General features: G+C 39.5%; 3 protein-coding genes across 3 annotated transcripts; 2 read left to right on the top strand and 1 right to left on the bottom strand.

Moving 5' to 3' along the window:
* The first annotated feature begins 1,215 nt into the window (after positions 1–1,215).
* Positions 1,216–11,445, top strand: arg2 (arginase 2). The gene is made up of 8 exons (XM_026939383.3): positions 1,216–1,626; positions 1,723–1,795; positions 5,817–5,991; positions 7,224–7,383; positions 7,714–7,808; positions 9,070–9,174; positions 9,973–10,109; positions 10,798–11,445. The coding sequence occupies exons 1-8, from the start codon at positions 1,510–1,512 to the stop codon at positions 10,950–10,952; spliced, it is 1,017 nt and encodes a 338-aa protein (XP_026795184.1). The 5' UTR covers positions 1,216–1,509; the 3' UTR covers positions 10,953–11,445.
* Positions 11,446–12,774: 1,329 nt separating this feature from the next.
* On the bottom strand, positions 12,775–19,696 carry vti1b (vesicle transport through interaction with t-SNAREs 1B). Its single transcript, XM_026939145.3, has 6 exons — positions 19,436–19,696; positions 18,483–18,541; positions 16,961–17,155; positions 15,614–15,787; positions 13,540–13,601; positions 12,775–13,284 (listed from the first exon to the last, which is right to left on the bottom strand). Exons 1-6 carry the CDS (start codon positions 19,530–19,532, stop codon positions 13,191–13,193), a joined length of 681 nt encoding a protein of 226 aa, XP_026794946.1. The 5' UTR covers positions 19,533–19,696; the 3' UTR covers positions 12,775–13,190.
* Positions 19,697–20,314: 618 nt separating this feature from the next.
* Positions 20,315–27,347, top strand: rdh12 (retinol dehydrogenase 12). Its single transcript, XM_026939096.3, has 7 exons — positions 20,315–20,751; positions 23,012–23,130; positions 23,916–24,071; positions 24,587–24,691; positions 24,888–25,097; positions 25,485–25,674; positions 26,055–27,347. Exons 1-7 carry the CDS (start codon positions 20,666–20,668, stop codon positions 26,155–26,157), a joined length of 969 nt encoding a protein of 322 aa, XP_026794897.1. The 5' UTR covers positions 20,315–20,665; the 3' UTR covers positions 26,158–27,347.
* Positions 27,348–27,468: the final 121 nt, after the last annotated feature.

Raw genomic sequence — 27,468 nt, 5'->3', positions numbered from 1 at the left:
CTTCATTTCCTAACATCCTGATTTCTGTAAAGCTCCTTTGTCACCATCTCTACAAATAAAATAAAAATTGAATTGACACAAACCAGTTTCCCTCCTGTGGACAAGAATAGTGTGGTCACAATAAACACACAATATCACAGGAATAAATGTTCCTGGTGGTTCCATCAAGAGGAACATCATTTCTACTTAACTTTAAAATACCTTTCAGCAGCATGTGATGTACTTTAGCTTTAACAGGTACATCACTGGTCTTATTCTGTATTATTTTAAACATATACTATATTCCCATAAATATTAAAAGGTGTTTTAATTAAATGGTGTCACCTCAGTGACAAGACTGCCTTTATTTCTGAGAGTGTGTTAGGACATGCCAAATATATACCAAACACTTTAGACAAATGACTCCAACCCCAAGCCTTGACCACACTGCATTTTTATTCCAGATTTATTTTTGGTCACTGGGTTGGTATATTTAACATGAAAGTGCAGGAAGTGTAGCTTTAAAGCTTTAAAAACTAATTCCAGTCCTTTATGTATCTTAATGTACCACTTTAAAGGTACACTATATCCAGATATATAATAAAGGTACTCTTCAGGGTAAAAGGACAGGTTACTGTTTAGAATTGTTTTTTTTGTTTGTTTGTTTTTTTTGAGAGTGAAATCTATTATTAGTTTTTGATGTTGTTGTTGTTGTTGTGTTGAGAAATGTGTGGAAAAAAATTAGCTAGTATTTTCTCTACACAAGCCAGTCGAAGACCCAAAACAGTGTAATCTGGCAACACTGGGTGATATCCTCATATAAGGACACTGAAGTTTCAGAAGTGGACCTATATATAGGCTCGTCACACATAATAATACACAGTAATAACAACAAGGTTCTGTCCTTATATCAGAATCATTTTATACCATAATGTTTTCACTGCACACATTTTCTCACACACGCCACAGAAAGACCCCGAAACAGTCCAGAATCTGGCACCACTGGAAAAGGCGACGAGCCTGTAGAAGAGGGCGAGCCAGAAAGCCGCAAGCTGCGCTGGAGCGGAAATTTCCGACGCCGCTATGCGGATCTCGAGTTCAGCCACACCACGCTGGTGCCAAACCACGCCCACTTTTGAACAAACCTACGCGTTCGGGGCTTCTGATTGGCCGAAACGGAGGCGCGTCTTTCTGCCTCATCGGGAAGCTATAAAAAACGCGGCGGGGAATAAGATGAAATATTTAACTCCGGTTCTGGTGGAAAAGGCACGGCTTGTTGCTTTGTGTGTGTGCGTGTGTGCGTGTGTGTGTGTGTGTGTGTGTGTGTGTGTTGGTGAATTTACACCACAAAGCGCGCTCCTCATGAATATGAATGAAGCCTAGATGATCCATCCTGAAGAGAAAAGGAGGCGTTACTTAGTTTCACAGCTTCAGCATCAGCTCGAGAGACTGAGGGGGATTAGAGATTAGAGGTTAGACCTCGGAGTTGTGCTTGTGAATTGTAGTCGTGTGTTCATCTCCCTCCCCGGTATGGCAGTGAGAGGACCGCTCTCGCGCTTGTTCCGGTCGGCGCTGAGCTCGTGCTGCCCGCAGAGCCGCGCTCATCTCTCCGTGGCTATCGTCGGAGCTCCGTTCTCTAAAGGACAGGTAAGGAAGGACGCGTGTAGACATAAACCCGAGCAACGTGAAGCCCTGAGTGATGCGACAGAGGTGTGATGAATGTGTGGAATTTGTGTCCTTCAGAAAAGGAGAGGAGTGGAGCTCGGACCCAAAGCCATCAGAGACGCCGGCCTGGTGGAGAGACTGGCCAGCTTGGGTGAGTCCGAGAAGAAGTGTAATATTTCCAGGTTTTAAGGAGGTTTAAAAATAGAAGAAAGAAACCAAAGAGTTCACATTTCGTGTAAAACTTGATGGCGTGTTAGATGGCACGTGTGCGCGCCGTTGCGTCACGTATACCCGGGATGCGTCATTGTCACTTGACAATGGTGTGTGTGTGTGTGTGTATGTGTGTGTGTGTGGGGGGGATTTTATTTTCTTTTAATTTAATTAAATATAATTTTTTAGAACCTAAATAGACTGCTAAGTAAAACCAAACCTGGTGTCCGGATACAAACACCAGCACTTGTTGCACCTGTTTAGGACCAAGTTTTATCTTCTTGTACAAGCTGGTAAACGCGGATATGCAGGAATAATACTAAGAAGAAAGAATAGTAATGATGATGATGACACATTGTATTTGAAAAGTCCTTCAGCGCATGTATTCATGTGGGACGGCCATATCTCACTTTCCGAACGTGTCTCAGCTCAGCAGGCGGTGTGTGTGTGTGTGTGTGTGTGTGTGTGCGTCTGCGCATCGCAGTGGAAGCATCTGTATGCGTCATAGCGCGGTTGCCAGATCGGGTGCTTTCGTCCTGTCTGCTCTGCTTTGGTTTGGATTGTTCAGGAAGAGGTGTGTTATGGTCGTGACGTCACATGTGTTCACGTAAATACGTGTAATGTGAAGGTACATTTTAGTTCTTTAGGACACGAAAGATGTAAAAGTAACCTACATCCTACAGATCCTAAAATTGCCTAAGATCAAACCATTAGCCTACATTACATTCTGTAGGACAAGGCTTCGCAAAAGTTTTTTATTTTATTATATTATTATTTTTTATTGATTGATTGATTGATTGATTGATTGCAGCCAGAACCCTTTCAGTGTTTAAAAAAACAAAACAACAAACAGTTGCAGACTCTGTTATAATCACAGTGGAAATATTTTATGACTACATTATAATCTTTGTATGACTATATAAACTATTACTTTTAACAATGATTTATGATACATAATTGGTCCAAAATGACTTTTTTGAGTAAAGATTTAAGTTACACTACATACAAATATTTAGGTAAAAGTTACAGACTAAAAGTACAGAAGGTGGAGCCGTGATGGTACTGCCCCTGCTACAAGCTCAGGTGTAGTTTACTACACGGAGTGTAACAGCAGCAGTGGATTGTTAGTCGTCGTCTTTACTGTAATCTTATTTAAAGAAAATTAAATTCTCAACCCCTTTTGACAATACAATAAAAACTCCCCCAACTTCGAGAGCCATTGCTCTAGATCCTCGAAATTAAGCTTGAAAGGATGTACTTATGAAGGAATAACACACATTTTACCCTGTTGAGAACACTTTGGGTGACTGCAGTGAAAACCTTAAACAATCCTGTCCACTGTTCATTTACATACACTGAGCCAGACTCCATCTGACATTTCCATTGATTTGCAACAAGCTCATTTTAATAGCTTAAACACAGCACTGGTGTTCAAGTCTATTCCTGTCTGGATGCAATTGGAAAATCAGGGGCATTAGTTTGGACAAGTAACACAAAACCAGCACCTGAACCCCCCAATGATCCACCCACTAACACACACACACACACACACACACACATACACACTACTCTTTCTTACTTTGTTTACCTCATTCTTGTCATACTCCATCGGCTTTTGCAACGTGAGTATTAGTGGCCACAGCTTCTGGAGGACAAATGATTAAAACAACTTAACATTATTAGGATGTTCCTGGATAACTCAGTACACATGTTTCTTATTTTGTGTAATCAGAGCTGAGAAGCTACCTTAAGCCGTGTTGCGTGCGAGAGCATGTGCATAACCGGTTGATGTAAAGACGTGCTGTCTATAGACAGGAGGTATTCCATGAATGACATGCCCATCCTTTCATGTTTTCCATTTACAGACAGGGTTTATGGCTTGGGGCAATTTTAAATGTTGTTTTCACACTATATAGCATCCTGCATACTGTAAGTCATTTCGATTAGGGAACCATTTGCGTTTCAGCCCTTGAATTAGCCTTAATTTTGGCCGAGTAATTACCATACTGTTTAAACTTAAATCAAGAAAACTACACGTCTGTGATGCAATTTACATCAGATCTTAAATGATGGTTTTGAATACAAAGTGGAAACATGTTTGTGGTAAAACACGCCTTCACTTCTGGCTCGGTGGTACTTTGGCAGTTGCCAGGTTCACCCATGGAATGTGCAAGTCACCATAGTCTGTGTCTCAGCAAGCGTCTAGTCAGCTGGGAAAGGGATAAACATTGCGTCGTGCCTGTAATCCAATAGCACAGGCTATCTTAAGCGTGAGCTGCTTTTTTCCATGGTGGCATGATCTGCTTTGGACCTTGTTTAAAGGGAACAGAGTGACTTAAATGAAGCTTTTATTATTACACAACACTGAGACTTTGTACAACATGAAGCAAAAAAGAGGAATCTTGTCACATTAAGGCTTAGCATGCCCATGAATACACTTGAAAAAGTATATATTAGTGGTGTGTACTAGCGTGTATTAGATCTGTTTACAACCCATGTGGCAAGGACACACAAGTAGCCAAAACCTCCAAGAGTCCAAACGTGTAATTTTATATGCTTCATAACACAAAACTACTTTCCCTGCAAAAATGATATCTTAGCAAGGAAAATATCTTGAATATAAGCAAAATCAGCTGCTATGTCTCTTTATTAAGCCTATTAAGATATTTTTACTTTTTACTATATTTTTGTTTTATAAGTCTAAAATTTTAGACTTGATTTAGTAAATATGCCTAGAAATAGGCCTAATGGTCTTATATTTGTTATATTGTATAATAATCTCTTAATGAGAAATATTAGATAACTTTTCATTTATTGAAAATATCTTCACTCAGTAAGATACCATTTTTTTTAAAGTGTTGACATAACGAAAGTCTTTCCTACTGACAATTTAAACGTAAAGTTTACGTGAGAAATGGGACATTAACATTTTCTCTTAGGTGATGAAAGTTAAAGATGCTGTACAGCTAAAATTACACTGTAATTGCAAATAGTATCAACTGCACACAGAACATCAGTCAGTCACAACTGGGAGGTGTCAGAGAATTTTGAAACACAAGAGAGGAATTGCCGTAATTATGGTGAACACACCAACGTGTTCGAAGGCAGTTTCGGTCTTACGGAATCAACCAATGCTGTCAGAATGACCTCATTAGTCTTACCAGAAGTCATGATTAGTCTGGTTAGTCATTAGACATGATAGTGATTTCCTGTCTGATGTTGACTTTAGTTAAGTCCGAGGAGCTCCATACATGTCCAATCCATCCAAATTTTCAAAAAGCAAGACCTGAGTATGCTCATCGCTCATTTTGATGCCTTAACCACGGCTCTGGCATTCGAGTCTATTCCTGTCCAGTTGTAAAAGGAACATGGTGTTGTGAGGGGGGTGTGTCAGTTCAGATCAGACAAGTAATATAAAACTGGCACTCAAACCCATGTAACCCTGCTAGAATTCAAATCACTGGGTTTCATTAAATGCAGCAGCCAACACGCCCCGTTCACACCCCTCACACCAGCACCGCCACACCCCCAACCCCCGATCCATCACTTTGTTGTTTACCTCGTTCCTGTTCCACTCGTTAGGACTTGGCCGGTAGTAGCCTTGCTTCTAAATGAAGTCCTAGCGGAACCTGAGTGGTGCATTATGGGAAAATGGGGTGGGTGGAAAAAGCAAAGGCAGGCAGTGCCCCAAAAAACAAGCTCAAATAACAGTTCTCTGGATGCCAATGAGGAGGGGTGGGAGCGGAACATGTGCTTGGTCAGAGGTGGTGAACAGGGCATGGTATTTATTTTTAAAATAGCTCAAGGACTCAAAGCGAGTGATAAGCTGCTTAAAACAGACGCTTACTACAAACTATGCGTTACGCTGATCACTGTACTGAATGTTCCAATGTTTCATGCATTTTTCTCTCTCTCTCTCTTTTTTTTTAATCAAGTAGTTTTGACGTTTTCTTTTTCTCCAGAAAATGCTGTGCATGATTTCGGAGACCTAAGTTTCGAGCACCTGGAGGAGGACGACCGATTCATGAATATTCCCTTCCCACGTACGGTGGGACAAGCCAATCAGATTTTGTCGGATGCCATGAGCAGAGCGGTGGGGGCGGGGCATACGGCTGTCATGCTAGGAGGAGATCACAGGTACCCTTAACTGTCCTCAACCTCACCTCATAGTAAATAATAACCATAGCAAATCTAATTTAAATCTAGGCTGGTTTACACCACGGGTTCCTAACCCTGGTCCTGCACACCAGAGTTTTTCTCCTGCTCTAACACACCTGATTCACCTCATCAGCTAATTCACAAATGAGACAAAGTTGGTGTGTTAGAGCAAGCATAACATGGAAGTTCTCTATGAACCTTATGGACCTGTGCTTTACCCAAAAAGGCACTTTAAAGGAAACATTCAGTAGGCTTTCTGTTATTAAATGCATTGCAACACTGCAGCTTGTTACAGCATGAAACAATAAAGGAAGAATCTTGTTGAGTTCGACTTAGTGGGCCTATAGGAAGGCTTGAAAGTCACTTTTTAAGGGTGCGTATCTCTTGGAATTCCTTAGATTGGCCCAAATTTTACACCAATACACGAGTCGCAAAATGCCCCAAAGTGCAATCTCATACACTTGAAAAAAACAAAGATGTCTTGAGTCACACATTGGTGCACGTCGGAGGAAGTTCCATAATTTCACCAGGATGAACATTACAGAATACAGACAGCTCATAGTGAGACAAGTTAGAAGGAAGAGGAGGGGGAAGTGTGTGTTGTAATAAACATTTGAAAGAGGGGATGGATGAACATAAGATCTTTGGATAGCTATGACTTTTAACAGTACATTTGGGTTTGGTAATAACAGATGTCAACTTGTGACAGTGCAAAACAAATTAAAGTTCCTCAGTAATCTTCTCAGCACTTATCCACGCCCGTAGCATTTCTACATCTTTGTCAGTAAAGAACAGGATTAAGCTGTCAGCTGTGAAGTTACAGAAGTGGTAGCTCAGTGTTTAAGTTTCTTTGCTTGTGACCAGAAGGTTGCGAGTTGAAATCCTAATGCAAAAGAGCCACTTTTTTAAGTTAAATAATGTTAAATAACTTTAACTTCTCCATGCTCAGATAAATTGATTGTAGTGTATTCTGACAGAGAAATGAATTGAGGCACCTGTAATGTAAAAGGTTCCCATGACATTCTACCTGAAAGTGGCTTTGCGTGACAGCATCAGTAGTACAGCTATGTTAAAAGGATTCCCTGCAGTGTGCACAACATCTTCTATTGTCTTCCTAGTCTTTTACTATTTGACCTATGTATGCTTTAATCCCCATCCATGGCCTTTCAAGTATAACAATAGTGCTAATGTACCTGTCTCACGCTTTGCAGCTTGGCCATCGGCTCTGTTGCAGGCCACGCCCAGCAGCGTCCGGATCTTTGTCTGATTTGGGTCGACGCCCACGCAGACATCAACACCCCCATGACCTCACCATCTGGAAACCTCCACGGGCAGCCAGTGGCATTCATGCTCAAAGAGCTGCAGGACAAGGTGAGGCACCCGATGTACTCCCTCAAAGCGTCGAGCTTAAAAATACCTCCCAGAACTTTGTTGAGCTTTGCAAATTTCCTGGAGCTTAAACACAGCCTGTAGTGCTGAGCAGGTTAATCAATGGTTTATCAAAGGTTTGGGTCATAAAACACTATACATTTCCATTCGGAAGCTCTCTGTCTGAAAGTCTCCTAGAAAACAACAACATTGTAAGATAAACATTATGAAGAATGCAAAAGTTACAGAACATAACGCAAACATGACTGAAAGAGTCTGTCCACTAAGATACAACATCACTCTTAATCTCGTCTTTCATGTTTTTGCACGTAGATGCCAGTGGTTCCTGGTTTCTCCTGGATGAAACCGTTTCTCTCAGCTAGAGATTTGGTTTACATCGGCCTGAGAGATGTTGACCCGGGCGAGCAGTAAGTAGCATGTACTCTGTGGTAAATTCACTGTGATCCAGCATAAAAGTAATATTAAGTAATATTAATGACGAGACACCACAAATCACTGTGACGCCAGAAACGTACCACACAGCAACGAGCTCCCATAAACAATGCGAATTTGGGTATCAATTCAGCAACAAAGACAGCTGATAAAAACAGATGTATATTCAAAATATCAGACCGACGTGATTACGCATGTTTTAGTTCTAATTTCACTGGAAACAAACCACATCTCCCTCTCACTCAGAGAATTGAGAAGTCAACACCATTTCAGACAAAACCAAGACTAAAGTCTATCACAAAACAGGCACATCACTCTTTTTTTTTTGTTTTGTTTTTTGATGATTTATTCAAGGCTCATAGTCAAAAAAGTCTCGAATTCCAATGTTGTCAAAATAACACTAACCAATCCTGGCCACCTGTAAGCTCATGTATTCGGAAGAGGGCAGTTAGCACTTTCCTCTGAATGTTCAGCTGCCCTGTGACATTGCCTGAGCAGGTGTGGTGGCTTCACGTGTCTTGGAGGAAGCACAGGCTAGCCTCCGTGGTTGGTACCTGTCATGGTCATGTGATGGGGAGAGCAAGTAAGTGAGTGGGAACTGGCACCTGATCAAATTCCAATAAAATTGGGTTGAAAATGGTCTTGAGAACTACAACCCTGACTCTACTGAGAAGCAGCGATGCGGTCAAGGCAATGATGGAATTCAACAACTGCCCTTAGGCTTCCATTATACATGAGTTTGCAGTAAACAGGTTTTCAGTTCCTTTCTCAGTACAGCTAAATCCGTGAGAGAGGTTAGGTTGAAATATGGAGTATTGCTTTAAATGTGCCATTAAATAGACGAGGTCTGAGTCTGGCTTAATGCTCAAATCTAAAATGGTAAAGTGGTAAGAAGTCGTGTCTGGGTAACAAGGTGTGATGACAGAGATTAGTGGGGAGAAAAAACCAATCGTGTTTAGCTCGCATCCTTTCTTTCTGGTATACTTTCTAAGAATAGATGAGAACACATAATCTCATCCTACCTGTACAGACTGGTTTCCAGATACAGTTCAGTATAGTTACACGTGATGAGAACGGAATGTCCGCCTTCACACTGAGTACAGTTATTAAATGACTTTAGTAACTCTTTAATAGCGGGTCCTGAGGCAGACCTGGCCCAGAAACTGCAAAGATCTTTTTTTTTTTTTTAATTTATACCTGTCATGACACATTTCTGTTTTCCACCTTTTCTCTCAGTGTTATTCTGAGAAACCTGGGCATCCAGTGCTTCACCATGCGGGATATTGACAGGATGGGGATGCAGAGGGTTATGGAAGTGACACTGGATCATCTGCTGGCAAGGTGCACATATTTACACACACACACACACACACACACACACACACTGTATTTCCTGGAGTATAAGATGCTAGTCATTCTGTCCATCATGGCATGTGGTGCTTTGTGATGTCTTTAGTGCTATTGTCTAGCTAGTGGACTAGTTAGCTAACGTTACAAAAACAGAATTAAAATAAAATGATGCACTTTAACACTAGCTATAGTTAACTCAATGTGACTGTGTCGTAGCTAGCAAGCTAATCTACCTATCTTGTGGCTAGGTATCTAAATGTTAGCATTTAACCTCAGTATGACAGTGTCCTAGTTAGCTAGCTAAGCTACCAGTCTTGTGGCTAGTTATCTAGCTGTTAGCTTTTAAACTCAGTAACACAGTGTCCTAGGTAGTTAAGCTATTTGTCTTGTTAGCTAGCTGTTAGCTAACTGTTAGTATTCAACCATTTTGTTTTGTTCTGGTCAGAATTAGCTGTACCTTTGCTGTTACAAAGGTAACATAAAAATGTGCACTTTTAAAACTCATACTGTAGTTTAAGACTCACTAAGGTGGCTAGCTACTTATTAGCTAATTGTTAGCATTTAAACATGAACAATTCAACATTAAGTATGTGTGATATGAAATTGTTTTTTAATAGCAAAAGCCATTTGTTTCTACTTTATTATTACTTGTTGGTTTGGAGACTCTGGCTAAGCTGTAGGCTATTGTTTTATCTACTTTGCTAATCTTACAGAGAAAAGCTGTTAGCTAATTATTATTTATTGCTTTTTAATTTGTGAAGCTAAATTACCTGTAATTCCCTCTGACAGGAAGCAGCGCCCCATCCACCTGAGCTTCGACATCGATGCGTTCGATCCCACTCTCGCTCCGTCTACAGGAACTCCAGTGAACGGAGGACTTACCTACAGAGAGGGAATCTACATCACAGAGGAGATCCATAACACAGGTAACAACACACACACACACACACACACTTACCCTCCTGTATAAAGGCATAAACGCTGAATCCTGAAGATTATGTTTAAGAATAAAAAAATAAATGATGTGTGAAAAATGTTGTGAATATTAAACATGAACAAATTAAATATATAAGAAATGTTTAAAATATATACTGAGGTATAATTCTGAGTAATATATCTAATAAATAAAAACAGTGACAGCCAAAAAATAATAATAAACACTCCTGTGTAAATAAACAAACTAACTTGCATACTATACTATAATATATACACTACAGAAATATATACTATAAATATATTATATAATATATATAAATGGTTCAAATTAACATTTATATTTTTAATATTTTAACAGCAATGTAATTGAGATTTTATTACATATATATATATATATATTGCACACATATATGCACTGTATTATATATTTTATATATTTCTTACATGCTGAAATTATACATTATAAATCATTCTAATATAATTATTTTACACAAATTAGAAAACTGTAAAATTTTTAACTGCAATTCTATTTTGAACATAATTTAGAAATGTTTATCATATCTAACATTTCTCTGTTAAATATTATGAAAAGAAAATGTATACATACATGTATACATATATGAAAGCAATATTTAAAAAAATCTGTTTTAAGTCATGGATTTTTTTTTTCCTTTGTAGGTTTGCTGTCTGCGATGGACCTGGTGGAGGTGAATCCGACCCTGGGCTCGAGCTCTGATGCGGCGGAGGCCACCGCCGGTCTCGCTGTGGACGTCATCGCTTCGTCTCTGGGTCAGACCCGTGAGCTGCAGGACACCAAACAACTCGGACTGTAGAGCCACGAGGACACGGACACGGGAGTGAAATGCAAACCTGCTTGGCATTCCAATGTTTAACCACAGACATGTATGAACAAAAAAAAAAAACACTGCACAAGACAGAAAGTGTGAGAGTTTAAACCTTTCAAAGAGAGAGAGAACTACAATTGTTTGGAGTGACAAGAGAGAAGAGAGGGAGAGTGCCCCCCCCCCCCTCGCAAATAAAACGCACACATACCTATAGCATATAGCAACATGACTGACTGAAGGCGTGTTGGTACTATATACTAATACTTTGTTTCAATGGACTGTTGATTTTATGCAAAAGTTAATCTGTTGGCTATCTTTAAAAAAAAATGGGGTCTTTATGAATTTTTTCCGCATTTCTTCCATATGACCCGAAGTGTGTTACTGTCTCTCTTTTAAACATTGACAACTTTTAACAGTTGGATGTTTGTTTTTATGAGTGTTTTTCCTTTCGTCATATCAAAATAAAATAAAATTTAATTTCCTAGTTTGTCATATTTGGGTGTGTAAATGTCATTCTCGTGTGTAATTAGATAGCTAGACTTGAACTAGGCTACGGTAGTCAGTTTTCTCTTCACTGTGAGAGCTCCTGTGCAGTGAGGCTCTGCCTGCAATGAACAATTATTTAAGATGAGGAAAAAAAAGCATAGTGGATGAAACGTGCCAGATGTGCCAACGCTGTTTTACCACAAAAACCCGTGGACAAGATGGCTCATGTTTTTTTCCAGATGTGCCCCAAGCAACAGTAAAAAAAACAATGACGCATAAGTGTCTCTTCCGATGTTATCGACCAATCACACTACAGTCCCGCCTTCCTTTTTTCTGTCGGCTCACGAGATCGATGTTTGTGAATTCACAGGTAAAAAGTTCGCCTGGTATGAGGCAAAGGTAAGCGCTATCAGAAGCAAGGGTGTGTCTTTGACACCCTGTGTCCTTTCCCCTTTGGTGAATTTGCTTTTCTGGCAGGAAAATTTTATTTACTGATCTGACTGGCTGATTTAGCTGAAAAAGGAGGTCAAAAGAGGTAAATTATCATGATTTCTAAAGTGTAGGTAAAGTGTAAAAGCATGCACGTGAGATGACCTGAGGCAAGCTCACGCTGCCATCTTGCCTCTGTAACCTGTGAGAACACGCCATCCTATACGTACAAGAATGTTTTTCAGGCGTGGTGCCCATACAAATCAGCACATAATCCTTGAGGTTAGCCAAAAAATACCAAGCGTGCGTTCTTGAAACATCGCATGTTATTATTAGTAATTATGTTACTATCATCTTAACATGTAAAGCAAATACACTGCACAATTATCACACACACGCTTGGCAAACAGTCAGTGTCCTGGCCGATATAGCGCCCAACACCCACTTACAGTTGGGGAAAGTGGGTGTGGCACCAGCTGTCTGTAAACAAACCAGTATGCCAGGTCTGTTGCCATCGGCAACTGCTGATGTTGCCAAGAACCTTTCAATCATAGTTGTTTTGCTTGCATAACATGTTGCATCAATAAGCCAGAATGTTCTGTTGATAAGAAAGCCTGCGTGGCCAGGCTCAGGATTTGAGTGTGTGTGTGTGTGTCTGTGTGGGTGTGTCTGTGTCTGTGTGTGTCTGTGTGGGTGTGTATGTATGTGTGTATGTAAGCCAGAGAGGTCAGTAGGTCACAGTGGACCGATATAGATGAGCAAGTGCACAACAACATTTGTGCCAAGTACACTATACTGATAGTGTTGACACTTTCTGAATGATCAAAACACACACACAAACACACACACACACACAGACGATTAGACGGGTACATTAGTCAGCTGAACAAAGACACACCCTTCCAAGGACACTTTAATACTGTATCCAATACTACCCTGAAAGGCAAATACAAAGTGTTTCTATTAAATATTTCAGGTTTAAGAGGTCAAAGGTCAGTTCTATTGCAGTGTTATCTAGTAAGTCGCAAAGAGTCAATTTACGCCACTTTTCATCCGTCGTCGTACCCAAACGAGCGCATGAACGTTCCTCACGGACGCTGATTTTCACAGATTTGCATCCAAATAGAAGAAAATAAAGTCTTAAAAAGCTGTGCAAGTTCCTCTGAGCCTCCACAAACCAACGTGACGGGACACAGAAGGAGCCAGAACACGTCAGCGTAAAAAGGCCAGTTTCTCCGTCTCACTGCGTCTTCACAGAGAGAAAGAGAGGATAGAGAAAAGAAAGACAAGGAGCATTCGGAGCACTCCGTCTCAGTGCCGGAAGAACTTGAGGTAGACCACAGCTCCCAGAATGGCCACCTCCATGACGATGATGATCCCCAGCAACAGCTTGTTGGTCATCAATCTGTCAGAAGACCAGAATCTCACATGAATAACGTGCACAGGTACAAGGCCACGTGGTAGCTCAGCGGTTTTGTGTGTGTGTGTGTGTGTGTGTTATTAACCTGAGTTTTTTTTTTTAATCTCAGCCTCATTACATTGCTTTGTGTCTCACTGTAATTCCCTGTGGATAAAAGCAGCAGCTGAACCGTAAGTGGTTATATGTGTGTGTGTGTGTGTGTGTGAGTGTGTGTGGGCGTGTGACAGCGATGGAGCTCACCTGCGAGACATGGTGCGTAAGATCTTCCTGCTGCGGCTGAGATTCTCTCCGGTGTGAACCAGCTGAAGGAGCAATAATAATAATAATAATAATAATAATAATAATAATAATAATATTTAACATAATATGGACAGTACCTTTAATGACAATACATACACTATATTACCAAAAGTATTCGGTCACCCATCCAAATGATCAGAATCAGGTGTCCCAATCACTTGGCCTGGCCACAGGTGTATAATATCAAGCACTTAGGCATGCAGACTGTTTTTACAAACATTTGTGAAAGAATGGGCCGCTCTCAGGAGCTCAGTGAATTCCAGCGTGGAACTGTCATAGGATGCCACCTGTGCAACAAATCCAGTCGTGAAATTTCCTCGCTCCTAAATATTCCACAGTCAACTGTCAGCTTTATCATAACAAAATGGAAGAGTTTGGGAACAACAGCAACTCAGCCACGAAGTGGTAGGCCACGTAAACTGGCGGAGAGGGGTCAGCGGATGCTGAAGCGCATAGTGCAAAGAGGTCGTCGACTTTCTTCACAGTCAATTACTACAGAGCTCCAAACTTCACGTGACCTTCAGATTAGCCCAAGTACAGTACGCAGAGAGCTTCATGGAATGGGTTTCCATGGCCAAGCAGCTGCATCCAAGCCACACATCACCAAGTGCAATGCAAAGCGTCGGATGCAGTGGTGTAAAGCACGCCGCCGCTGGACTCTAGAGCAGTGGAGACGCGTTCTCTGGAGTGATGAATCACGCTTTTCCATCTGGCAATCTGATGGACGAGTCTGGGTTTGGCGGTTGCCAGGAGAACGGTACATTTCGGACTGCATTGTGCCGAGTGTGAAATTTGGTGGAGGAGGAATTATGGTGTGGGGTTGTTTTTCAGGAGTTGGGCTTGGCCCCTTAGTTCCAGTGAAAGGAACTTTGAATGCTTCAGGATACCAAAACATTTTGGACAATTCAATGCTCCCAACCTTGTGGGAACAGTTTGGAGCGGGCCCCTTCCTCTTCCAACGTGACTGTGAACCATGGCACAAAGCAAGGTCCATAAAGACATGGATGACAGAGTCTGGTGTGGATGAACTTGACTGGCCTGCACAGAGTCCTGACCTGAACCCGATAGAACACCTTTGGGATGAATTAGAGCGGAGACTGAGAGCCAGGCCTTCTGACCAACATCAGTGTGTGACCTCACCAATGTGCTTTTGGAAGAATGGTCAAAAATTCCTATAAACACACTCCTCAACCTTGTGGACAGCCTTCCCAGAAGAGTTGAAGCTTTAATAGCTGCAAAAGGTGGACCGACATCATATTGAACCCTATGGGTTAGGAATGGGATGGCACTTAAGTTCATATGTGAGTCAAGGCAGGTGACCGAATACTTTTGGTAATATAGTGTATCTACATGTTATTCATATATATGTTAATTGATCAATAATAATAATAAAAATAATTAATATAATAAAAATAATATTCAGGCATTTATCTACAAATACTACTAATAATGTTGAGTTAATATCGATCAAATACTACTAACTATCATATATCTATATAACATAATGTAAATAATAATAATAGCATTATAAATACTATATGCAGTATATTTAATAAATAAATAAATAAATAAATAACCATTATCTGTACATACGATGATCCATCCATACATTATAAAGAATACCATCATTAATAATATTAATACAAATACATTACTACTATATTATAACTACTGTATTACTACTAATAATAATTTATTGATAAATACAACTAGTAATAAAAAAAAATAATAAATAATAATATTTACGTATGTGGCAATATTTATATTTAGTATATATAATTACCATATATATCCATCACCCATTATTCAGATATATATAAAAACCATCATCAGTACTGACAGCTACAAACATCAACCTGTTATCTAGTTACTACTGCTATTAATAATCTTTATAAAACTGCTACTAATATTAATAATCTATTTGTAAATATTATTAATCCCGCTTATATATCCCTGTATCATTCATCCTGTATTTGTGCCCGTCCCTCCCCTCGTGCGGTGCTGAGTGTCTCACCCTGTCTCGGGTGCGGTCCAGCTGCTCTCTCTGCTGTCCCAGCTCCTCGATGATGTCGGTGCCGATCTGTTCGCTCTCCGCGGCGATGCGCTGGCTGCGTGCGATGCTCTCGGTGGCGTTGTTCAGAGACTCAGAGCCCTGGATCAGTAACGCTCGCTGAGCCTGCTGCTCGGTCTGAAAACACACGCGCACACACACACACACACACACATTATGATGACCCCTGACAGAATAAAGACACATTTCTGTCTCAGTCAGCACTCAGTACAATCTCCTGTGTTTTTCGTTTCCTCTTGCGTCACCATAACAGAGATGGCACCAAACAGTATCAACATCGAACCGAAACCTACATCAAATGGTGGAACGGATATCGGAGAAAACACATCGGAGATCGGATCCTGTGACAAAAGACCAAGACTGGAATTGGATTTGGAACTGGGATTGTTTACACACAAAGAGAACTGACTCGTTTTGGTTAGGATTGTTAGGATTGATTTAATTATATTTATACTTTACGTTTTATTATATTTACAATGAATGTGGTTTTTGAAAGATTTTAACTGTGCTTCAGTTTTTGAAAAAAAAAAAAAAAAATTAAGAAAACAATACCGGATGGGCGTCGGTATGGACTGATTCTCAAGGCTTCAGTATCAGTGTCAGTATGAGAAGATCCCATCAACTCATCCGCTCTTAGTTTAATATGAGAGCGACACCCAGTGTTTAAACCACCAACTGAATTTTTTAGCTTTATTAATACTGACTTTTCATCAGATATTTAAAATACGCTAGGGCTGGGCGATATAATATCAGTTTTGTAATAAATCAGTAACGCAATAATCTTTTGGATAATCTTATGGATATTGTGATGATATTAAAATCTATGTCTGTATTAATTCAGTGTTAAATTACAATTTTTTATGTATACTTAATTTTGATTTGATTTAGAAATGCCATTGATTTTTGTAGACATTCAGTAAAATGATCAACAAACAGGTTTTTTTTTTTTTTTTTTAAATGTTTTGCTAGCCATTAGTTAACAAACTTAAATATCATGTTGCTTATTATGCATCGTAGAAATGTCTTTAAGAATCATGATGTGATATTTTCATCATATCGCCCACCCCTATCCGACACGCCACTGATTAATTAATTAAAAGTTTTGGCACCTCGTGAAAGCATCATTGCTCCATTTCAGCTCATTTTAAAGTCTATTCCTGTGATGAAGTGTCTCAAAGCTTCAGCAACAAACTTTAACATATGAAGCAATATTATAATCAGCGACTGTGAGGATGAAGATATCTACGACCACTCTACGACCACTCTACGACATCCTGTCCTCGTACTCACGCTGCGTTCGTTCTGAGCGCTGTAGATGCCATGCCCGCTGTCTCCCGTCCGCGAGGAGAAGCCGAACCCGGTGTCCGAGGCGTGCACCTGGCGCTGCAGCTTCCCCAGGTCTCTGTGGTACAGCCGCACTTTGGAGGACATGGAGTTCCTGAAGGAGGACGGGGCGCTGAGAAGCTCCTGCTCCATCTCCTTCAGCTGGGACAGAGACCAGGACCAGAGACGGGTGTGAGAGGACACAAGAAAGAAGACAAATCTGACTACCAAATCAAATCTAAGACTGTGGTCTTAAAATGACATTACACAGCTTTTAATGATGCTCTGCTGCCCCCTAGTGAGTGCAGAGAGGCATGGCAACAGATTTAATACAGGTGTCGCTTTTAAAAGTGTCTGATGACTTGATCAAGATGAACTGCAAAGTTTGATCATATTTATTGATGTTTGAATTACGATTTTTAAAATACTAGGTACTGATGTGATACAAAATTCAGAAAGTATCACATCTGGTTTTTCACTGTTTAGACAAACGAACCATTACGTATTCACACGCACAGTATATAGAACTAAAAGAAAAAGATGTGAGAAAGGGAGAACAGGGGGAATGTCATCTTGCTCCATCTTGCTCCATACAATTACACAAAAGATTTCAGTGGATTTGTTGCTTGTCATGAATAAGACATGGCTATGATTTGGTCCCGTGGATCTTTACAGGCAAATTTAAACATTTATACCAAAGGTTACAAATTAAAGAAAAGTAAACAAATGACTAACAATTTAAAAAAAAAAAAAAAGTCTAGGTTCAACATCAGTCATTTCTTCCTCCACAAAAAAAAAAAAATAATTAAAATTTAGTTCCACTAAATTACAGGTTCATATTAATGCGCTCTTCCTACTAAGGTCTCGTTTCCATAGTAACAGCTCATTCACAGGGACTTGACACTCCACATAAACCTAATCTCTGATACGCTGTTAAGTTTTCTGTAAGACGATGGTTATTTAACATTTATGGAAGTGGAAGGAGTCTCCAGTGTCAGCGCTTTGTAACAATCAAAGGTGAAGCTGTAACTTGAAGTTTTCCGACATCTTCAGGACAGAGGAGTTTGGAGACAGAAAAAGAGATCCTGGTGAGGGAACGACTGATTACAGCTGCTATAACGTAAGCGAGAACAGGAACTAACTGATTTTGTAGATGTTCTACAACATTAAATGGAACAATAAATGGATAAAAAAAAGTATGATGCGTCACATTTCTATGGTATAAGAGGAATAAAATACATCGGGAATACTGCTGTCTGATTATTTGCCTATAACAGCACGCCGTATGCAACGGAAATGTGTACGCTTCTGAGAAAAGTCCCATGTTAAAGACACTATTCGTGAAGATTGTGTTTATTTTCTCTGTGGCTTTTAGCACAATCCTCTGAGTCATTCCTACATCATGTGACCGAATCTAACCCTGAGGATACTGAATTATTATCATGTTATTGCCAGCCAGTAAAACGACACATCTGTAACCGTTACTTACCAACTCCTGCGCCTCTCCATGGCGCTCATCAAACCCTCGAACCAGCTTCTTCTTCTCCTCTGAGAGCAAATAAAAATTAAACAGTTCAAAAAGTTTACTGTGTCTGTATGAATAATTCAGTGTGAGGTAACAGGACAGCGAGCGCAGACAATAACGCTCTTCATCCAGACAGGACAGACCGAGCCTGACGTGATACTGACACTAAACAAGCTTGATGTCATGATCAAATCCCCGACCAAAAAAAAAAAACAAACAGGCTATTACAGTTTATTACATCACACTGCTGCTGATTCTGATTGGTCAGGAAGGGTTGATTAATTTTCGATAATATTTTCTATGCGCTCATTCTAATACGTTATCGTTTCTATAGTTCTATAGTATTCACAGGCAGATGCTCCACATAAACGGGTTAAAAACCGTGTGTAATCGCTGATGTGGTGAAGGAAGGAGACGTTTATTTAACCTTTATGGAAGGAGTCTCCAGTGTCAGAACTTGGCAAGAGTCAGAGGTGAAGCTGTAACTTGTTTTTTTTTTTTTTTTAAGTTTTTCAATATCTTCAGGACAGAGGAGTTTACGCTTTTTGCAATTTCTTGTTCACATGACAAGCTCCTTTTTTTCTGTTTTATTAACAAGAGAGAGGCTTGTGAGGGAATGATTGCTCATATTGTTCATGCGGCTCTTACCGAAGAAAAGAATTTGTTTCACAACATTAAATGGATAATCTATAAACAGATAACCGGTATGATATCGGTGTAATAAATATCGCGGTATATTACATAACCAATTATCGGCACATACCTACAAAACAACATCAGACTAGCTAGTATTTAGACTAAAACACCAAGCTAGCTAAGTGTTTATAAACAGAAACAGGATTGACTTGATTTTCCTTTATTAAACATTAAAAATGTGTTAAACAGATGTTTCTATTTTAGAAAGATTTACTATTTACCGCCTTGGGAGCGAGTCACTCGATCAGAGATCAGCTTCAGCTCATCATACAGAGATCTGTACATCTCATGAAGCTTCTCAAACTCCTCCGACGACATTCTCACGATTTACAGCCTTAAACCCTGCAGTGTGTCTAAAACGAGCAGTTAAAGCTGTTAAACACAAGAATGAACCACAAATCTCCGCTTCTCAGCAGCAGCACAATCACAACATCCTGGAGGAAGTGTTCTTCCTACACTCGCGTAGGTGTCCTCTGCACTGCCTGTGTGAAAATCATGATATAAACACGGTTTCAACGTAAATTATATGGTTTTTTTAAGTATTAACATTTTAGCAACATATACTATTTATATGTATAAATTATGTAATTTAACATTTCAAAATACAGAAAGGTACACCATATTTATACAGAAATAATCAGGCAACTCTTAGCCGTCTTTCGCACAGCAATGCATTGTGGGTTGTGTAGTTTTTTGTTATTGACGACAAAAGGTCGACATTGTTCTGTAATCTGCTAAAATATTTACACGTATAGATTTACATGTCTACATGTTTTTTAAATAAATGCGTTAAGCTTTGTAGCTGCTCAGAATGGTTTCTGAAATGTCTGAATAATAATCGAGGGACGGTGCAGGTCACGTGATCCGCATTTCCTCGTTAACTCACTTTTAAAGTATTTCTGGTTTATATATGATGTACGGATTGCTATAGGCTCATAGATTAGACACTGAGTAATACACATAATCTGTGATGTCCTTTTTTAATCAACTGCCTCGAGTCACTTTTACGTTGTAGTGAACGTTTAATATTGATTGTAGTGCAATAACGGTTTAAAAAAAAAAAACTACGCTTCCCACAATCCCCCGCGCTACAATAGCTAGTGAACGTTCAGTTAATCATTTCTTCGCTAACTAGCAAGCTAGCGCGTAGCTTAGTTATATTATTCGCTTTAACCTGCAACTTCATTATACAACCCACGTCTTTAGCTAGCTGTTTCGTTTATTTGCTAGTTGGAGCTCCGAATACCCGGATGAGACCGCGCTATCTGATTAGCCCAGACGACGTTTTTGACTACGCGATCACCGGGAGGGAAAACTACAACTCCCATGATGCTCTCGGCGCTCAGCGAGTGGGAGGTGAAACAGCGCGCATTACCACAGATTCATACCTGCAAGTTGTAACCGTTTGAACAGCACGGGCGCTGTATTTCTCTTTTTTTATTTCCGCTATCATGATGATGATGATGATGATGATGGTTGTGGTGGTGGGCTCCGGGGTCGTGGCGTTAATCCTGAGACTGATGTCGCCTCACATCAGGTAGGTGCACTCTTATGATCTGAAATATTGCTGCAAATATTTAACGGATATGTCAGTAAATCACGGGCTCGCGCACAGGGAAACGTATTTAAATACATCACAATGTGTTGGTGGAAAAAATAATAAAAGATAATAGCATTCAGATAATAGCAACTCCAGGTCTCTGAAGCAGAAATACTCCGATTAAGAGCCTTGTTTAAATGTTTATCACACACACAACACTATAGCGCTTAAAAACCCACATCACTGATCATATTTTCATACATTTCCAGTGTCATTTTCTTGTATTATCACCATAGTAACCGCCCCCGCTGAATATAAAGATGATCCGCTTAGGAAACCGACCAATAAGAGCTCTCCGGGGGCGGGGCTAATTATGCATGCACAGCGTAATTATGCAGAACGCAATCTGATTGGCTGTTGAGGATCCGTGCGGTCGTACGATCAAGAAGCAACCGTGTAATAATCAGAAAAACATACAATTGTAATATATATATATATATATATATACACACAGTACTGTGCAAAAGTCTTGGCACCCTATTTTTTTTAGTACAAACTTTGTTATAGATGTTTATTTTCTGACTTCTACATTATTGATTCAGTACAAAAACCATTTTAGATCCCAAACATTAGTTTTCCAGCACAAAATGAAATGTTACAGAAAAATGTTTGTATGTCAGTAAAGAAAGCAGCCGATTCCATAAGAGACACTTTTCAGATAAAAACATAATGAAGGCTGCTGGGTTTCGCTGCAGAAATAAGAAGCGAGTCGACAGTCAAAGTCTCCAGAAGAACTGTGGCTGCTTCTGCAAGATGCTCAGTAACACTTCCAGCTCATTTCCTTATAAAACTGCACACACTGCACCTCAGATACTGCTTTATTTTATTTAAAGTGAAGGATCGTCACATTAAATATTGACTTTGTTTCATTTATTACTGTTTACTGCTCTTTATAGGAGTTTTTTAATGTACAAACATTTAATTTCATTATTTTTAAGCATTTCTTTGCATAAACTAAAAACTCTCGAATGCAAAGAGTCCCTGATATAGAAACCCTACTTATACTGATTTTATGAGTCATACAAAATTGATTACATTGTACTCAAAGATTAACAAAATTTGAAATTTCATTGTAAAACATTGTGTTGTTCCTGTTGCAGAAGATGGTTCCTGGATCAAAATTTGACCTTTAAAGGAAATCATCACCCTGAAACACATTAAATATCTTTAAATAGAAATATTTCTGATATGTTTAGTCGTTCAGTGTCAGTTTGTTGGTTGGTGCTGTATTTGTGTTATTCCTGTGGCAAGTGAGCGCTCGTGTGTCGCTCTGCCGTCACAGGAGGACATTACTAGCTAAGCGAGATCTGTCAGGTTACACAGTCTGTTCTGAAATATGAAAAGAGCAAGAGCTTCCTTTCTCACGCATCATTCTTCAGCAAAGTTCAACATCACAGTAAAGAGAAATCCAGCACAGAATAGTTTCAGGTTTCTTGTCAGGTGGATAAAGAGTGCTTGAGCATCTATATGCAGTGAAATTCTTGTGCTGCAGTTACACACTTCTCCCCAGACACAGTGCAAAAATGAACTCTTATGTAGTACAAAAAGTAGCAAACTGTAAACACTGAATACAGACGAAAGACCCTGCAAGATCATTAATGTGCTCTAAGCAAGTAAAGATAATAATAATAATAATAATAAACTAAACATTGTAAACACTGTATGCAGTCATAAAGTCACATAGTGAGTGATATTGCACATACAGTACTCTAAATATTAATGCACTCTAAGCAAATAAAAATAATAATAATAATAATAATAAGCTGTGAATATTGTAAACACTGTATGCAGTCATGAAGTGACATGGTGGGAGATATTGCACATACAGTACAAGACAGTCAGAGTCTGATATGAGTGAAAATGTAAATAATAAAGTGAAGAAAACATGATGAAAACGTTTAAAGAAGAAAAGTTAATTCAATATGAAGTACATAATAAATCCTGGACACCGTTGAAGGTTAATTATAAACATTAACATGGAACTCGTTCAGGGTGTATTTTTTTTTTCTTTTCTTTAATCTCCTTAATGACTTTTTTTTTTAATGATGCGTAGAATCGGGAGGTGTTTCAGGGTATAGTGACGTTTCATACATCTTACGTCTCAGGACTTTATCTGTATATATGGATTATACACAAGACTCATCATCTGACATTTTGTTCCAAACCTCATTGTGTGTGTGTGTGTGTGTGTGTGAAGGAAATATGCAGCAGGTGGAGTGTGTGTGTCCACAGCACGTCTGGACGGGAAGACAGCGCTGATTACAGGAGCGAACACAGGAATCGGAAAAGAGACGGCGCTGGACCTGGCTGCACGGGGTGACGGACATGCAGATGAAACACTATCTAATCTATAACTGACAGCCAATTCACAACGTTCACGTAGAAACGGAGAAAGAAACTTTACTCTAAAACATCAGATTTTTGTGGATTTTTATGTCACTGTGGATTGAAGACACAATGTTAGACTTTAATACTCTCTGAACAAAAGTTACATACTGCAGCTTTAATAGAAAAGTTATAAAATTTATCAAATTCAGAAAATGTCTGCAACAGAGCTAAATGACCGAAGTAGCTAACGAGTAATAGAAATAAATAGTCCATATCTAATTCCATTTTTCCCCCAGTACTTTTACACTTATGCCTAATCCTATAATTATACATCATTATAAATGTTATTATATATGATTAATTAACTACATGTACTATTATTATATTATAATTGTATTACAATATTATAATATAGTTCCTTTCCAATTTTATTTTATTATACTTTATTTATACATTCATACATACCATGTTTTCACCCCCTAGTTTTGAATATTAGTGTGTAAATGACGTGAAGGTCGCTGCTGCTTTTAAACTGTTTCGCTAAAACAAGTTTTAAGATTAAAGAACTTTACTGATCAAATATGAGATGAGCTTATGCAGATTTGGAGATGTATAAATAACAAAGATTTTGGGTGAGAGAGGCTTCTGTTACTGTTTAGATACTTTACCCTGGCAGCTTCAGGAACACAGGAAATTACTTTTTTTCCACCCAACTGTTTCTTTAAAAATCCTCAGAGTGTTTGTACGTTAGTATTTATTTTCTGGACGTGCAGGTGCGCGGGTGATTCTGGCCTGTCGGGATGTGAAGAAAGGTGAGGAGGCGGCGGCGGAGATCCGCTCACGTGTGGGTGGTGCACAGGTGGAGGTGCGAGAACTCGACCTGGCGGATACCTACTCAATACGAGCATTTGCACAGAGATTCCTCCGAGGTGCATACGTGCGCTCACACACACACACACACACACACACACACACACACACACACACACACACACCTAAACCCTGATCAGACTTCTGAAATACATGTCATGAGTGTGGAGAAAAACCAGACTGAATATCAAAGCTGATATAATGCCATGTAATACACACTTGTAGATCAGTGTATTCCCTCGCTGTTTTACAGAATTTCCCAGAATGCACTGCAATCTAGTTTGATTTCTTATTTAATAATTTGATTTCTTGTTTATAACTGAAGCACTGAAAGGCAAATTGTGCACTCGTACCCATAGTTTGGGTTTTGTGTAGCTTTCTTTATTCTGCCAGCTAGTTTGCAAACTAGCTAATTAGTGCATTAATTAGTGAGCAAATCAGTACCTTTTCCACATAAGTGAACCCCTTGCATTGTTCTGGTTTTATATTGCAGTTAGTGTTTTCTTTAAAGTGTATACTGTGGTATATGGAAAAATTGCCCTCAAACTTCTCATCATTTCCTCTCTTCACACAGAGGTGAGTCACCTGCACATCTTGATCAACAACGCCGGGGTGATGATGTGTCCTTACATGAAGACTGCAGACGGCTTCGAGATGCACCTGGGCGTCAATCACCTCGGTGAGGGAAACTTCTAGCTGATGAGAAATGTATTAAACAAAAAGATGATACAACCCAGTAATAATATAGAGTTATACTCGTATAAAGGTTAATTACTGCAGCATCACACTGTATAACAGTAACCTTTACTGCATGTAAAATCCAAGCTAAAATCTTACTAAAAGGATAGACGCTAATCAGTGTGTACTGATCTTAGGTCACTTCCTGTTGACGTACCTGCTGATCGGTGTTTTGAAGCGCAGCGCGCCGTCCCGCATCGTCGTCGTTTCGTCCCTGGCACATTATTTCGGCTGGATCCGATTCCACGACCTGCACAGTCAGGGGAGCTACAACAGCGGCCTGGCCTACTGCCAGAGCAAACTGGCTAACGTGCTCTTCACCAGGGAGCTAGCGCGCAAGCTAACAGGTACACGAGAGACTTTGCACCATAATATACACAGTATAACCATTTACTTAGCATTAGGCAACTCACTCTTCAAGGCATGAGTGTACAATATTTATAAAATTTCTCTCTGAATGTTACACAGCGCTGAAACTGGAGACTCCTTCCATAAATGACACGTCTCCTTACAGCTCCTTAAACTTCAGCATATCAACGATTACACACGTTTTTAAATCCGTTTATGTGACGTCCCTGTGAGTGAGCGGTTAGCATAGAAACGATAACGTATTAGAAGTAGTGCGTTAATATAAACGTGTGACTTGCAGCTGCACTACCGTCAGAGCTGACCAATCCGAATGCAGACTACAACAGCGCTGTACAACAGCCTAATGCTGACTCGATCCTCCCCAGGGCTGAACGTGACGGTGAACTCGGTGCACCCGGGGACGGTGATGTCCGATTTGGTGCGTCACTCCACGGTGATGTCTCTGCTGTTCGCGTTGTTCTCTGTATTCCTGAAAACGCCGCAGGAGGGAGCGCAGACCTCCATTTACTGCGCAGTGGCTGAGGAGCTGCACTCCATCGCGGGAAAACACTTCAGGTGGGGTGTATTTCAGAAACGCACATCATGTACCCTACACTGCATAACCTGCTTTCAAAATTATTGGCACCCCACAGTTTTTAAACAGTCTGTTAAACTATGTAAGTATTTTTATACCTATTAGGTGTCTTTTTTTTTTCTTTCTAATGATGATAAATGCAAAATGGATTGTCCGTGTGTGTGCAGCCCCAACCTCATATTTTAAAATATTCTTTGTGATTCGTTTCCCTTATTGATTGGATGAAAAAAAGGGTTCTTATTTTATACGGCCACTTTTGTCTCTTTCTCTTTCTAAAGGGTACCAATAATTCATAAACTCTAAGCAATCGAATGAGTCTTGTTTGAGAAAAATGGGATAATAAGTTCATTCCCTTTCTCAGTGACTGCGCTCCAGCCTCCGTCGCTCCTCAGGGCCGCTGTGATGAAACCGCTCGGAGGCTGTGGGACGTCAGCTGCGACCTCCTCGGTATCGAATGGGACTGAGATCACTCTTCTCTCCATCGCAGACCCGTCACTCAGACGAGACATCCATTCTGTTCTACCAATTTGCCAAACGCACTTAATACCACTTTAAGCTTATTTAAGAAACGGGACCTGGGATCCCAATGTCGTTTCAGTCGTACATCGCTGTAGGGCAAGCAAAAATTTTGAGTTTCATTTCTTTGTTAGAAATTTGAACGTTGTTTTAATTCACGCACATTTCACCTCCTCCCCACTGCAGCTACCTGGAATCGTACTGTTTTTATACAGAAGTAAATTTGTTTTTTACTACTGTTACATTCATGACAAGAGAATTTAAATATTTAAATATATATATATATAATGTACGGAAACACTATTATGATTGGCCACGTTTTCCTACTTTTCTTATATGAAGGGTCACATGATGACCAGTTGTGGTCTGATCACATTTAAATATTTTGATAAAGATTTAAGGCATGAAAGATTTTATATGTTTGCAGTTGACTGAAAGTCTTGCAGAAATACACAGACATTCTGGTATTGCTGTAATTGTGGGGACTGGATGTTCTCAAAAGCACATTAATGTAACAAAATCACTTGCTGTTGTGCCATATGGAGAGACCTAGCTAATTTGGAAAAAGAAAATTGCTTAGGAAGATGGGAAGTTGCACTTTTTAGGTATCCAGTCACTTAGTGCTGGAAACTTTTCCTTAGGATTTTCTCATTTAGGGGTCCAAGCACTTTGTTCTAAAACCCTGTTGTTTTGTCAGGATTCTTCTGGTCCTCCTCGTTCTTCTTCTTCTTCTTCTTCTTGACTGGATAGACATGAGCCCAATTCGAACAATCAAATATATATATTTTATTTTGAGTCACTGGCCCATCTGCAAAGATTTTGAGCTACTTTGCATAGTAGGCAAATCCTACATCTGGTAACTTTGACCTAATCCTTGCAAATTTGTTGTCAAATCTAAGAAAAGTGTAACTATCTAACTAAGGTTGGAAAAAACATTGAAAAATTAAATAATAATAATAATAAATGATATGATTGCTACAAACCTGTTCACAATGGAACTAAACTTAAACAACTGTAACTGCTTTGATTGGTTCGAAATTTATTTTGAGGCATGGTGGTCAACAGGGGGTGCTATAAAATTCAAATAACTGTTTTACCAGAGCTATCTGATAAATAAAGTTACATTTTGGACCCAGAAGTGGGTTTTTTGATCAGTGTTATAATTGGGGGGAAAAAAAACTGACAAGCAGACAAACAGACAATAGCCAATCACATTTCAGCTGGTATTTGACAGGATATGTTATTATTGTAATCATAAA

The sequence above is a fragment of the Pangasianodon hypophthalmus genome, chromosome 3 (assembly GCF_027358585.1).
Source record: "Pangasianodon hypophthalmus isolate fPanHyp1 chromosome 3, fPanHyp1.pri, whole genome shotgun sequence".
Lineage (NCBI taxonomy): Eukaryota > Metazoa > Chordata > Actinopteri > Siluriformes > Pangasiidae > Pangasianodon > Pangasianodon hypophthalmus.
The sequence above is the reverse complement of the archived record's forward strand: the minus strand, read 5'-3'. Positions and strand labels throughout refer to the sequence as shown.

Bases quoted from the DNA above. Each gene is read 5' to 3' on its own strand.
- vti1b (XM_026939145.3), bottom strand. From the start codon at position 19,532: ATGTCGTCGGAGGAGTTTGAGAAGCTTCATGAGATGTACAGATCTCTG. The intron at 17,156-18,482 runs GTAAGTAACGGT...TCTCTGTCCCAG, and splicing joins ATGGAGAGGCGCAGGAGTTG to CTGAAGGAGATGGAGCAGGA. The intron at 15,788-16,960 runs GTGAGTACGAGG...GTGTGTTTTCAG, and splicing joins GCGCTCAGAACGAACGCAGC to ACCGAGCAGCAGGCTCAGCG.
- arg2 (XM_026939383.3), top strand. From the start codon at position 1,510: ATGGCAGTGAGAGGACCGCTCTCGCGCTTGTTCCGGTCGGCGCTGAGC. The intron at 7,809-9,069 runs GTAAGTAGCATG...CTTTTCTCTCAG, and splicing joins GATGTTGACCCGGGCGAGCA to TGTTATTCTGAGAAACCTGG. The intron at 10,110-10,797 runs GTAACAACACAC...TTTCCTTTGTAG, and splicing joins AGAGGAGATCCATAACACAG to GTTTGCTGTCTGCGATGGAC.
- rdh12 (XM_026939096.3), top strand. From the start codon at position 20,666: ATGATGATGATGATGATGATGATGGTTGTGGTGGTGGGCTCCGGGGTC. The intron at 20,752-23,011 runs GTAGGTGCACTC...GTGTGTGTGAAG, and splicing joins CTGATGTCGCCTCACATCAG to GAAATATGCAGCAGGTGGAG. The intron at 24,072-24,586 runs GTGCATACGTGC...CTCTTCACACAG, and splicing joins TGCACAGAGATTCCTCCGAG to AGGTGAGTCACCTGCACATC.